The sequence below is a fragment of the Staurois parvus genome, unplaced genomic scaffold, assembly GCF_062004578.1.
Source record: "Staurois parvus isolate SC_StPar_1 unplaced genomic scaffold, SC_StPar_1.0 ptg002509l, whole genome shotgun sequence".
NCBI lineage: Eukaryota > Metazoa > Chordata > Amphibia > Anura > Ranidae > Staurois > Staurois parvus.
In genome coordinates, this window is record NW_028320305.1 from 4,876 (window position 1) to 19,336 (window position 14,461).

A 14,461-nucleotide genomic window follows, 5' to 3' on the forward strand; every position below is an offset into this window, starting at 1 on the left:
GAGGACAGAGAGGACAGAGAGGGGAGAGGAGAGTGGAGAGAGAGGAGAGGAGAGAGAGGGGAGAGAGAGGAGAGGAGGAAAGAGGAGAGGGGAGAGGGAGGAGAGGATTTCAGAGGTCAGAGGAGAGACCCACTTCTTCCATGCAGACTAATGACCAGGGAAGGGGAAGACTTTGCACAAACGATGTTCTATCGGTCTGGAATGTATTTTTCTGATTTAAAATTAAAGTGTAAATCGGCTTTCCAATGGCCCCCGAGGGCCCGGTGGAGCTCACCTCCTCTGTATTTCCATTTCATCCGGCGAGGGTCCATTCTGGATGCTGGGGGCTTGGCGTTGAGCTGCAGGACCTGAAGAGGAAGAAAGGAATTCCAGATGAAGAGGAAGTTTTACATCCCATTTACCAGACAGAAGACTTCACAGTGAAGAAAAAGCTGAGCATAGGACCCTGACACCCCAACACTAACCCCCAACACTAATACCTAACCCTGACACCCCAACACTAACCCCCAACACTAATACCTAACCCTGACACCCCAACACTAATATATAACCCTGACACCCCAACACTAATTCCTAACACTAACACTTTTATTTCCCTCTTAATCTTTCCCAGAGATAATTGATGCATTGAGATGGCTCCCTGACACCGGGGGGAGCCCTTAGCCCAGAGGTGACGCCTGAGTGCCCAGGGGCCACATTTGGAAGCATCAGCTTCATGTATCTTCTCTGTACAGTAGGCCATAGATGATGTGATTTTCATTCCTGCAACCACGATGAAAGGAAAGAAAATCAATCGATTCCTCATCAATACAGTCAGTGTTAATGGAGGAATCCCTCCCGCAGCACTTTTGTGTTTTGCCGGTGGGGAGACTTCCCTGCTGGCAGAACACAATGATGGTTGCTGGCGGCTATGGCCTCTGCCAGTAATTGTGGGCAGAATATCCGACAGGCTGCCTGTAGTGAAGTTGATCGATTGATGGATCGTCCTCAATACAACCAGCCTGCCCATAGATGGAGCAAATCTCCGGTCCGTACTGAACTCCATCACCTCCTATATCACGTAATATATAACATTTCTTCTCACGGAAATATGAAAATCTCACAAAATACAATAATAGAATAAAGCCGCTCTGAATTCTGATTGGCTGATAAGAGGACAAAAAATAAAAAGACCCATATATACAGTATATATACACCAAATAATCCCACCCACAGATCTCCGATCAATAATCCCACCCACAGATCTCCGATCAATAATCCTACCCACAGATCTCCGATCAATAATCCCACCCACAGATCTCCGATCAATAATCCCACCCACAGATCTCCGATCAATAATCCCACCAATAGATCCCTGATCAATAATCCCACCAATAGATCCCTGATCAATAATCCCACCAATAGATCTCCAATCAATAATCCCACCAATAGATTCCTGATCAATAATCCCACCAATAGATCCCTGATCAATAATCCCACCCACAGATCTCCGATCAATAATCCTACCCACAGATCTCCGATCAATAATCCCACCCACAGATCTCCGATCAATAATCCCACCCACAGATCTCCGATCAATAATCCCACCAATAGATCCCTGATCAATAATCCCACCAATAGATCCCTGATCAATAATCCCACCCACAGATCTCTGATCAATAATCCTACCCACAGATCTCCGATCAATAATCCCACCCACAGATCTCCAATCAATAATCCCACCCACAGATCTCCGATCAATAATCCCACCAATAGATCCCTGATCAATAATCCCACCAATAGATCCCTGATCAATAATCCCACCAATAGATCTCCAATCAATAATCCCACCAATAGATCCCTGATCAATAATCCCACCCACAGATCTCCAATCAATAATCCCACCCACAGATCTCTGATCAATAATCCCACCCACAGATCTCCGATCAATAATCCCACCAATAGATCCCCGATCAATAATCCCACCCACAGATCTCTGATCAATAATCCCACCCACAGATCTCCGATCAATAATCCCACCCACAGATCTCCGATCAATAATCCCACCCACAGATCTCCGATCAATAATCCCACCCACAGATCTCCGATCAATAATCCCACCAATAGATCCCTGATCAATAATCCCACCAATAGATCTCTGATCAATAATCCCACCAATAGATCTCCGATCAATAATCCCACCAATAGATCCCTGATCAATAATCCCACCAATAGATCTCCGATCAATAATCCCACCAATAGATCCCTGATCAATAATCCCACCAATAGATCCCTGATCAATAATCCCACCAATAGATCTCCAATCAATAATCCCACCAATAGATTCCTGATCAATAATCCCACCAATAGATCCCTGATCAATAATCCCACCCACAGATCTCCGATCAATAATCCTACCCACAGATCTCCGATCAATAATCCCACCCACAGATCTCCGATCAATAATCCCACCCACAGATCTCCGATCAATAATCCCACCAATAGATCCCTGATCAATAATCCCACCAATAGATCCCTGATCAATAATCCCACCCACAGATCTCTGATCAATAATCCTACCCACAGATCTCCGATCAATAATCCCACCCACAGATCTCCAATCAATAATCCCACCCACAGATCTCCGATCAATAATCCCACCAATAGATCCCTGATCAATAATCCCACCAATAGATCCCTGATCAATAATCCCACCAATAGATCTCCAATCAATAATCCCACCAATAGATCCCTGATCAATAATCCCACCCACAGATCTCCAATCAATAATCCCACCCACAGATCTCTGATCAATAATCCCACCCACAGATCTCCGATCAATAATCCCACCAATAGATCCCCGATCAATAATCCCACCCACAGATCTCTGATCAATAATCCCACCCACAGATCTCCGATCAATAATCCCACCCACAGATCTCCGATCAATAATCCCACCCACAGATCTCCGATCAATAATCCCACCCACAGATCTCCGATCAATAATCCCACCAATAGATCCCTGATCAATAATCCCACCAATAGATCTCTGATCAATAATCCCACCAATAGATCTCCGATCAATAATCCCACCAATAGATCCCTGATCAATAATCCCACCAATAGATCTCCGATCAATAATCCCACCAATAGATCCCTGATCAATAATCCCACCAATAGATCCCTGATCAATAATCCCACCAATAGATCTCCAATCAATAATCCCACCAATAGATCCCTGATCAATAATCCCACCAATAGATCCCTGATCAATAATCCCACCAATAGATCTCCAATCAATAATCCCACCAATAGATCTCCGATCAATAATCCCACCAATAGATCTCCAATCAATAATCCCACCAATAGATCCCTGATCAATAATCCCACCAATAGATCCCTGATCAATAATCCCACCAATAGATCTCCAATCAATAATCCCACCAATAGATTCCTGATCAATAATCCCACCAATAGATCCCTGATCAATAATCCCACCCACAGATCTCCGATCAATAATCCTACCCACAGATCTCCGATCAATAATCCCACCAATAGATTCCTGATCAATAATCCCACCCACAGATCTCCGATCAATAATCCCACCAATAGATCCCTGATCAATAATCCCACCAATAGATCCCTGATCAATAATCCCACCCACAGATCTCCGATCAATAATCAGAATAAATGATAAAGTCGGACGATCGATCATCAGAAACATTCCGGATTGTTCCTCATCGATCGGATTCTCAGTCTATATGACACTTCGGAGAACATTCTGGATACAAAGTAACAATCCGGAGCGCCCGAATCTCCTGGAATAAAAGTCGGCCGATCACCACAGATGGTGAAATGCGATCCGATCCACCAACACCAAAATACATCGAACAACCCAATCCTGAGAGGATCCGAACCGACAAACTCCGAGAGACCCCCGAGCGCCGTCACGAGACTCCGGACCCCCCGGGTGACCAGTGAAGGATATTGGCCCATCGTATGTAGAGAAGACGATCGATCGATCACCTACAAGACATCCGGCACAGAAGCAGGCAGTCCCAGTGGCACAGACAGAAGCAACGAACGATCCACTCTCTGCTGGCCATACTATGGGGGCCGGGACAATCCTCATCTACAGGACACAAGCAGGCGAGTAACCGAATCCTTCACTACAGCCCAGGAGGGAGCTCCCCCGTGAATGGTCCCCCCCTCCCCCCACCCCACCGGGCCATCCAACACCTGGCGCTGGAATTATTCGAATGATCATTTGTGACCATTATGTATCCATTACAGGGGGAGGGGGGCCTTGTGGGGGGGAGGGGAGGGGAGGGGGGGGGGGGCTTATGAGGAATGACCCTTCATACAGGATATTGTACAAAACCCGATGATAAGAGAACCAGAATATAAAAAGTGGACAGGACGCCCACCCAGGACAAGGCCCCCACCCAGGACAGGGACCCCACCCAGGACAGGACCCCACCCAGGACAGGGACCCCACCCAGGACAGGACCCACTCCCAAGACAGGGACCCCCCCACCCAGGACAGGCCCTCCACCCAGGACAGGGCTCCCACCCAAGACAGGGACCCCCCCACCCAGGACAAGGCCCCCACCCAGGACAGGGACCCCACCCAGGACAGGACCCACTCCCAAGACAGGGACCCCCCCACCCAGGACAGGCCCTCCACCCAGGACAGGGCTCCCACCCAGAACAGGACCCCCACACAGGACAGGGACCCCACACAGGACAGGGACCCCCCACCCAGAACAGGGGCCACACACAGGACAGGGCCACCACTCAGGACAGGGCCACCACCCAGGACAGGGCCACCACCCAGGACAGGGCCCCCACCCAGGACAGGACCCTCACCCAGGACAGGGCCCCCACCCAGGACAGGGCCCCCACCCAGGACAGGGCCCCCACCCAGGACAGGACCCTCACCAAGGACAGGACCCTCACCCAGGACAGGGCCCCCACCCAGGACAGGGCCCCCACCCAGGACAGGACCCTCACCAAGGACAGGACCCTCACCCAGGACAGGACCCTCACCCAGGACAGGGCCCCCACCCAGGACAGGACCCTCACCCAGGACAGGACCCCACCCAGGACAGGGCCCTCACCCAGGACAGGGCCCCCTCCCAGGACAGGACCCCCACACAGGACAGGACCCTCACCCAGGACAGGGCCCCCACCCAGGACAGGACCCCCACACAGGACAGGACCCTCACCCAGGACAGGGCCCTCACCCAGGACAGGGCCCCCACCCAGGACAGGGCCCCCACCCAGGACAGGGCCCCCTGGTCTGGTGAGTCTCAGGTATTGCCCAGACACTTTGCCTCGGCTCCCGTCCTCCATAGATCCCTCTATAATACTCAGCTCCCCGCAGGGCGCTGCAAGAAGAACGCGCAGATCGCTGACAGCGGGAGAACCCATCGACTTCCCGAATTCAGATCTCCCCTCCTGAATTCTAACAATGATCACCTGTCACCCTCCACCATATATCTTCCTCATGGACACCGAGATACACGAGGTATACGGGAGATACACGAGGTATACGGGAGATACACGAGGTATACGGGAGATACACGAGGTATACGGGAGATACATGAGGTATACAGGAGATACACGAGGTATACAGGAGATACACGAGGTATACAGGATACAGGAGATACACGAGGTATACGGGAGATACACGAGGTATACGGGAGATACACGAGGTATACGGGAGATACACGAGGTATACAGGATACGGGAGATACACGAGGTATACGGGAGATACACGAGGTATACGGGAGATACACGAGGTATACAGTATACAGGAGATACACGAGGTATACGGGAGATACACGAGGTATACAGTATACGGGAGATACACGAGGTATACAGGATACAGGAGATACACGAGGTATACAGGAGATACACCGAGGTATACGGGAGATACACGAGGTATACAGGATACAGGAGATACACGAGGTATACAGGAGATACACGAGGTATACAGGAGATACATGAGGTATACAGGAGATACACGAGGTATACAGGATACAGGAGATACACGAGGTATACAGGATACAGGAGATACACGAGGTATACAGGAGATACAAGAGGTATACAGGATACAGGAGATACACGAGGTATACAGGAGATACAAGAGGTATACAGGATACAGGAGATACACGAGGTATACAGGAGATACACGAGGTATACAGGAGATACACGAGGTATACAGGATACAGGAGATACATGAGGTATACAGGAGATACACGAGGTATACAGGAGATACACGAGGTATACAGGAGATACACGAGGTATACAGGATACAGGAGATACATGAGGTATACAGGAGATACACGAGGTATACAGGAGATACACGAGGTATACAGGATACAGGAGATACATGAGGTATACAGGAGATACACGAGGTATACAGGAGATACACGAGGTATACAGGAGATACACGAGGTATACAGGATACAGGAGATACATGAGGTATACAGGAGATACACGAGGTATACAGGAGATACACGAGGTATACGGGAGATACACGAGGTATACAGGAGATACACGAGGTATACAGGAGATACACGAGGTATACAGGAGATACATGAGGTATACAGGAGATACATGAGGTATACAGGAGATACACGAGGTATACAGGAGATACATGAGGTATACAGTATACTCCTCGTGTGCCGTATACTCCGTGTTCCCGATGATTCTGCAGATGATATTTCCTCATTTCCCCCAATAATTGATGTAAATAAGTCGGCAGAATTCTCAGGTGACAACTAGAAGAGGACAATTCACATTTTATTGAACAAACCTCCTAATGATAACAGGATTTGTGTTCCGGATTATTCCGCACAGGAAGTTTCCAAACACTTTCTAGGTTGCAAAGAACTGAAAATTGTCATTTGTTGTGTTTGCAGCAAATTTACTGAAATCAAAAGCTATTTCAATCCAACTTTTGCCAACATTGTAACTTTGTAACCATTTGAAGCGTCACGTTACATTGTAACATAGGATCCCTTATCTGATAGCAGATCACAAGTCTGGCATCCATTCAACTTGGCAGTTTTTGGACAGTTTCTGCTGGAATTTGTTGGCAAGATGTCAGAATCGCCTCCCAGAGCTGCTGTTTGGATGTAAACTGCCTCCCACCCTCATAGATCTTTTGCTTGAGGATGCTCCAAAGATTCTCAATAGGATTGAGGTCAGGGGAGGATGGAGGCCACACCATGACTTTCTCTAAAGGTTCTCTATAGGATTGAGGTCAGGGGAGGATGGAGGCCACACCATGACTTTCTCCAAAGGTTCTCCATAGGATTGAGGTCAGGGGAGGATGGAGGCCACACCATGACTGTCTCCAAAGGTTCTCCATAGGATGGAGGTCGGGGGAGGATGGGGGCCACACCATGACTTTCTCTCCTTTTATCCCCATAGCAGCCATTGATGCGGAGGTATTCTTTGCAGCATGAGATGGTGCATTGTCATGCATGAAGATGATTTTATTACGGAAAGCATAGTTCTTCCTTCTGTACCAGGGAAGAGAGTGGTCAGTCATAAACTCCACATACTTTGCAGAGGTCATCTTTACACCTTCGGGGACCCTAAAGGGGCCGACCAGCTCTGTTCCCATGATTCCGGCCCAAAACATGACTCCACCACCACCTTGCTGACGTCGCAGCCTTGTTGGAACAGGGTGGCCGTCCACCAACCATCCACTACTCCATCCATCTGGACCATCCAGGGTTGCATGGCACTCTTCAGTGAACAGGACTGTTTGAAAATGAGTCTTCATGTATTTCTCTGCCCAATGCAGCCGTTTCTGCTTGTGAGCATTGGTTAGTGGTGGCCGAATAGAAGGTTTCTGCACAGTTGCAGGACTCTGGAGGACTCTACACCTTGATGTCCGTGGGACTCCAGAGGCACCAGAAGCTTCAAATATCTGATTGCTGCTCTGTAATGGGATTTTAGCAGCTGCTCTCTGGATCCAATGCCTGGATCTGGCAGAAATCTTCCTCAATGTGCCTTTATCTGCACCAACCCGTCTGTGCTCTGAATCCGCCACAAATCTCTTCATAGTGCGATGATCACGCTTACGTTTTCCTGAAATATCGAATGTTTTCATCCCTCGTCCAAGGCATCGAACTATTCCACTCTTTTCGGCAGCAGAGAGATCCTTTTTCCTCCCCATATTGTGGGAAAATGGCGCTCTGCTTAATAATGGGGAACGCCGTCCTTTAGGAGTTTGTCCTGAAATTGGGCTCTCCGGCCAATCTAATGATCACAGGTGTCCCAGATTGTTTTCAGTGATCAAAAGAGCCCTGACACACAATGCCATCCATGAGTTACACTGAAAAACAGATCTTTGTGACACTTAAATAGAATCTGCAGAATAATTTGGAACGCGGTGCATGTGACGTAGGAGATATGTGATGTCAGGCTGCAGTATATATAAAAACAGGAAATCCGCCATCTTACAGCTACGTTCACACTGGCGTTGTTAGCAGGCGGCAGACAGGCGTTTGGGAAGCGTTTTTACCGTTTCCCAAACGCCTGGGAAAGTTCTGCACATTGCAGCACATGGTGCTGTTCAAATGGGAGTGTTAGCATTGCGGCAAACCGGACGCCTCTGGTTGAGTCAGGAGGAGTTGAAGCCTCCTATTCTAGTCTATGGTGCCCGGCCGACATTTGCGGTGCGGTTGCGACGCGGTTGCGGGGCGTTTGCGGAGCGTTAACACCATTCAAACTTCATTATAGGCGTTTGTGGGGCGTTTTAACACTTAGCAAACGCCTAGCAACCGCCGCTAAACCGCGCATGCGGCATTTGCGGAGCGTTAAAAATGCTCCGCAAACGCCGGACCAACGCTTGTCAAACGCTAGAGGGGCATCTGGCAAGAGGTAGAAAAACAGTCACGTGTGAACGAGCCCAACGTGTACATACAATGAAAGGATCAATCACACAGCCAAAACACAAACCGCGGCGGTCTGGGGGAAAGACCAGTGCCCCGCAGCAGTCTGGGGGAAAGACCAGTGCCCCGCAGCAGTCTGGGGGAAAGACCAGTGCCCCGCAGCAGTCTGGGGGAAAGACCAGTGCCCCGCAGCAGTCTGGGGGAAAGACCAGTGCCCCGCAGCAGTCTGGGGGAAAGACCAGTGCCCCGCAGCAGTCTGGGGGAAAGACCAGTGCCCCGCAGCAGTCTGGGGGAAAGACCAGTGCCCCGCGGCAGTCTGGGGGAAAGACCAGTGCCCCGCGGCAGTCTGGGGGAAAGACCAGTGCCCCGCGGCAGTCTGGGGGAAAGACCAGTGCCCCGCAGCAGTCTGGGGGAAAGACCAGTGCCCCGCGGCAGTCTGGGGGAAAGACCAGTGCCCCGCGGCAGTCTGGGGAAAGACCAGTGCCCCGCGGCAGTCTGGGGAAAGACCAGTGCCCCGCGGCGGTCTGGGGGAAAGACCAGTGCCCCGTGGCGGTCTGGGGGAAAGACCAGTGCCCCGTGGCGGTCTGGGGGAAAGACCAGTGCCCCGCCCCTCCCGATCTATGCTGAGCACCCCCAACCCCGGTGACACCGACAATGAGCCCTCCGGTAGAATGATTCCTGGTGATCCTGCCAGAAGGTTCTTGTTCTGGCCCTTCCAGTCACCGGTTGGCATAACTCCCGACCTTTGAACTTGACAATCAGAGACGGGGGGGGGGGGGGGGGGGGGGGGTGTATTTACCACAAGGCACTTGCCTAGGGCAGCATTTTTCAGGGGGGGGGCAAAAGAAGGAAAGGAAGAAGGGACACGCACAGCACGGGGACCAGGTGGGATCTGAGAGGCTGGGGGCTGCTTGATGGTGAATGCAGAGCTGACTCTTCTTCCCGGGGATGTAAATGCCTTCTCTCTTCCTGGGGGGGGGGGGTGCCAGTGTAGGGGGGGGGGTGGTAGTAGAAGGCTCTCTGGGTGGGGGGGGGCTGGGGTGTTATTGGTCAATGGTGGGGGCCAATTTTGTGTTGCCTAGGGCAGCACCAAACCTAAATACACCCCTGCAGAGCCACTGTAGGGAGACATCGTGGGGCGAAAAATGGGCGTGTCAAATTATGCTAAATAGTGGGTGTGGCTTGATTATAAACAACAAATAAACACAACCTGGGAATTGTCCCAAAGTACATCCCCTTTCCCCAGCACAAATCCCCCCCATCCCCTTTCCCCAGCACAAATTCCCTCCCCCCATTCCCTTCCTCCCAGCACAAATCCCCTCCCCCCATTCCCTTCCTCCCAGCACAAATCCCCCCCCAATCCCCTTCCCCCAGCACAAATCCCCCCCAACCCCCTTCCTCCCAGCACAAATCCCCTCCCCCATCCCCTTTCCCCAGCACAAATCCCCTCCCCCCAGCACAAATCCCCCTGTAAGGGACCACCAGGCGGTACCACTAGCACTCCACTGGCCAGGCATCCCCAGCGCACGGTATCTAAGCCCCAGGGTACGTGTTCACCAGAGCCCCTGATGGTGGGGATGGACTTGAAGTACCCCGAGACCAGGTCGTGGCTACTGAGCACACCTGTCAGTGGTAGCGGTATTCGCCAGGGGCTCCCGCAGGGAAGAGCCTGATGTGAGGAGTGATCCCGTTGGGATGGATGGATGGATGGCTGAGCAAGTGCGGGGTCAAACGGGCCGCGTCGGTAACAGTGGGGACGGAGCAGTACAAGGCAGCGGGCAGAGAGTAGTCGGGTCACACGCCAGGTCAGCAACGGAAGGTCAGATCCAAACGGGGGCATCCAGGAGAGAGGTCAGGCAAAGCAAAGGGTCAGGGCAGGAGAAGGCAACAAGGTCAGGGTACAATCCGGGTCAGCAACTCACTTAGAACAGGTTCACAGATACAGGGTACAAGGAAAGACCAGAAGGCACTGAATGACAGCTCAGGGCCATTTAAATATCCCGCCCTGCCATTGGTGCCCAGCGGGCGGCCGCGGCCCCTACTGCGCATGCGCGAACTCCCTCGCCGCGGACGGCCAGGTCTCAGTGCCCGCATTCTGACACGGGGCAGTGCACTGCGCCTGCGCCGAGCCCGTCGCAGCGGGGATTCCTGACACCCCCCCAACCCCCTTCCTCCCAGCACAAATCCCCTCCCCCATCCCCTTTCCCCAGCACAAATCCCCTCCCCCAATTTTCTTTCCCCAGCACAAATCCCCCCCCATCCCCTTCCTCCCAGCACAAATCCCCTCCCCCCATCCCCTTTCCCCAGCACAAATCCCCTCCCCCATCCCCTTTCCCCAGCACAAATCCCTCCCATCCCCTTCCTCCCAGCACAAATCCCTCCCAATCCCCTTCCCACAGCACAAATCCCCTCCCCCCATCCCCTTCCCCCAGCACAAATCCATTCCATCCCCTTCCTCCCAGCACAAATCCCCCCCATCCCCTTCCTCCCAGCACAAATCCCCCCAATCCCCTTTCCTCCAGCACAAATCCCCCCCCAACCCCTCCCACCAGCACAAATCCCCTCCCCCCATCCCCTTCCCGCAGCACAAATCCCCTCTCCCCATCCCCATCCCCCCAGCACAATATATCCCCCCCCCCGCTCATCTCCTCTATAATGATGACTGTCTGGGGTACAAATGAATTGTTCGCTTCGGGTTCAGAATTCTTTTTTCTGTATAAAGAAAATGTCCGACTTTGCAGGACGTTCTCTGAAAGCCGACTGGAGTCGATGTTCCCGGAGTCATCGGGATTTTACCGGCGGGATATCAGACGGGAGATGGGAGGAGCCGGCGGGATTCCAGACCCGGAATTGTCTTCACCGAATCGGCAGATGGGAGATGGGAGGAGCCGGCGGGATTCCAGACCTGGAATTGTCTTCACCGAATCGGCAGACGGGAGATGGGAGGAGCCGGCGGGATTCAAGACTCGGAATTGTCTTCACCGAATCGGCAGACGGGAGATGGGAGGAGCCGGCGGGATTCAAGACCCGGAATTGTCTTCACCGAATCGGCAGGCGGGAGGAGCCGGCGGGATTCAAGACCCGGAATTGTCTTCACCGAATCGGCAGGCAGGAGATGGGAGGAGCCGGCGGGATTCCAGACCTGGAATTGTCTTCACCGAATCGGCAGACGGGAGATGGGAGGAGCAAGCGGGATTCCAGACCCGGAATTGTCTTCACCGAATCGGCAGACGGGAGATGGGAGGAGCCGGCGGGATTCCAGACCTGGAATTGTCTTCACCGAATCGGCAGACGGGAGATGGGAGGAGCCGGCGGGATTCCAGACCCGGAATGGTCTTCACCGAATCAGCAGATGGGAGATGGTAGGAGCCGGCGGGATTCCAGACCCGGAATTGTCTTCACCGAATCGGCAGACGGGAGATGGGAGGAGCCGGCGGGATTCCAGACCTGGAATTGTCTTCACCAAATCGGCAGACGGGAGATGGGAGGAGCCGGCGGGATACAAAGTGGTTTTGGCGCTCTCGGCGGAGATCAATGGATATTCATCGCACTTCCAATCTAACGTTTCAGGAAAAGTGACACCGGAGACGCTACAAAGCTTTTCTTTCCGCTGCGCTCCTCCCGTCCATTTCCCAGACGGATCGCCCTCAGATCGAATGTCCGCCATGACTCCGACTTTATGGAGGAACGTTCTGTAAACACGGGGATGGGGCAGGAGAAAGTCAGATCCGATTTGCTGTCGGCTGCCTCTGACCTGCGGATAGAGGTTCAGGATTGGCCAAAAATGTGTGAACACCCAACCGCCCAACAATTCCAGAGATCTCCATCCACACCCACTGGCCACAGTCACATGACCATCATTTTCAAATCTCATTGGACCGAAAAGATTTCTGAAATTTAAACTCCAGATCCTGGGCTGTGTAAATAGAGATGAAGACCCCAAACTGGTGAGACCCCTGACCCCCATGTTCCAGTGCAACTTCCATGTAGTCCTGATGAAGGGGGAGTGGCTTGTCTCTTCCCTCCCCTCAGAATACAATGGCCATCTCCTATTTCCCATCTTCCTGCCCTCACCAGACACAGAGGGGTCATAGGCTGGGAGCTGTGCTCTGTGTGTCTATGGATGCACACAGCCCAGGTGAGGAGCCCACTTAGCACATGGTTTGCTATGGGGGGAACCAGAGGAAGGAGGAGAGCACCTCTGAGATGAACTGGTCCACTAACGGTGGCACACAACCAGGTCTTCTCATCCATCATCAGAACATCCATAATGGCCACAAATTGTGGAAAGCCATCCAGAAGAGTGGAGCCAACTCTATAAAGACATGGAGGACCAGCTTGGTGTGGAGGAACTCTGGCGTCCTGTACAGAAAGACATGGATTCCAGCTTGGTGTGGAGGAACTCCGGCGTCCTGTACAGAGACATGGATTCCAGCTTGGTGTGGAGGAACTCCGGCGTCCTGTACAGAAAGACATGGATTCCAGCTTGGTGTGGAGGAACTCCGGCGTCCTGTACAGAAAGACATGGATGACCAGCTTGGCGTGGAGGAACTCTGGCGTCCTGTACAGAAAGACATGGATGACCAGCTTGGCGTGGAGGAACTCCGGTGTCCTGTACAGAGACATGGAGGACCAGCTTGGTGTGGAGGAACTCCGGCGTCCTGTACAGAAAGACATGGATGACCAGCTTGGTGTGGAGGAACTCTGGCGTCCTGTACAGAAAGACATGGATGACCAGCTTGGTGTGGAGGAACTCCGGCGTCCTGTACAGAAAGACATGGATGACCAGCTTGGCGTGGAGGAACTCCGGTGTCCTGTACAGAAAGACATGGATTCCAGCTTGGTGTGGAGGAACTCCGGCGTCCTGTACAGAGACATGGATTCCAGCTTGGTGTGGAGGAACTCCGGCGTCCTGTACAGAAAGACATGGATTCCAGCTTGGTGTGGAGGAACTCTGGCGTCCTGTACAGAAAGACATGGATTCCAGCTTGGTGTGGAGGAACTCCGGCGTCCTGTACAGAAAGACATGGATTCCAGCTTGGTGTGGAGGAACTCTGGCGTCCTGTACAGAAAGACATGGATTCCAGCTTGGTGTGGAGGAACTCCGGCGTCCTGTACAGAGACATGGAGGACCAGCTTGGTGTGGAGGAACTCCGGCGTCCTGTACAGAAAGACATGGAGGACCAGCTTGGTGTGGAGGAACTCCGGTGTCCTGTACAGAAAGACATGGATGACCAGCTTGGTGTGGAGGAACTCCGGCGTCCTGTACAGAAAGACATGGATTCCAGCTTGGTGTGGAGGAACTCCGGCGTCCTGTACAGAAAGACATGGATGACCAGCTTGGCGTGGAGGAACTCCGGTGTCCTGTACAGAAAGACATGGATTCCAGCTTGGTGTGGAGGAACTCTGGCATCCTGTACAGAAAGACATGGATGACCAGCTTGGCGTGGAGGAACTCCGGTGTCCTGTACAGAAAGACATGGATTCCAGCTTGGTGTGGAGGAACTCCGGTGTCCTGTACAGAAAGACATGGATGACCAGCTTGGTGTGGAGGAACTGCGGCGTCC

The 14,461-nt window shown here is 52.3% G+C and overlaps 1 protein-coding gene across 1 annotated transcript in view; it reads right to left on the minus strand.

The window, feature by feature from the left end:
- Window positions 1-270: 270 nt before the first annotated feature.
- LOC149430710 (ena/VASP-like protein) overlaps window positions 271-14,461 on the minus strand; it is a 50,192-nt gene continuing 36,001 nt past the window's right edge. Inside the window, exon 4 of the mRNA XM_089666069.1 lies at window positions 271-347. Coding sequence (XP_089522195.1) covers window positions 271-347 — 77 coding nt within the window. The remainder of the gene's footprint in view (window positions 348-14,461) is intronic.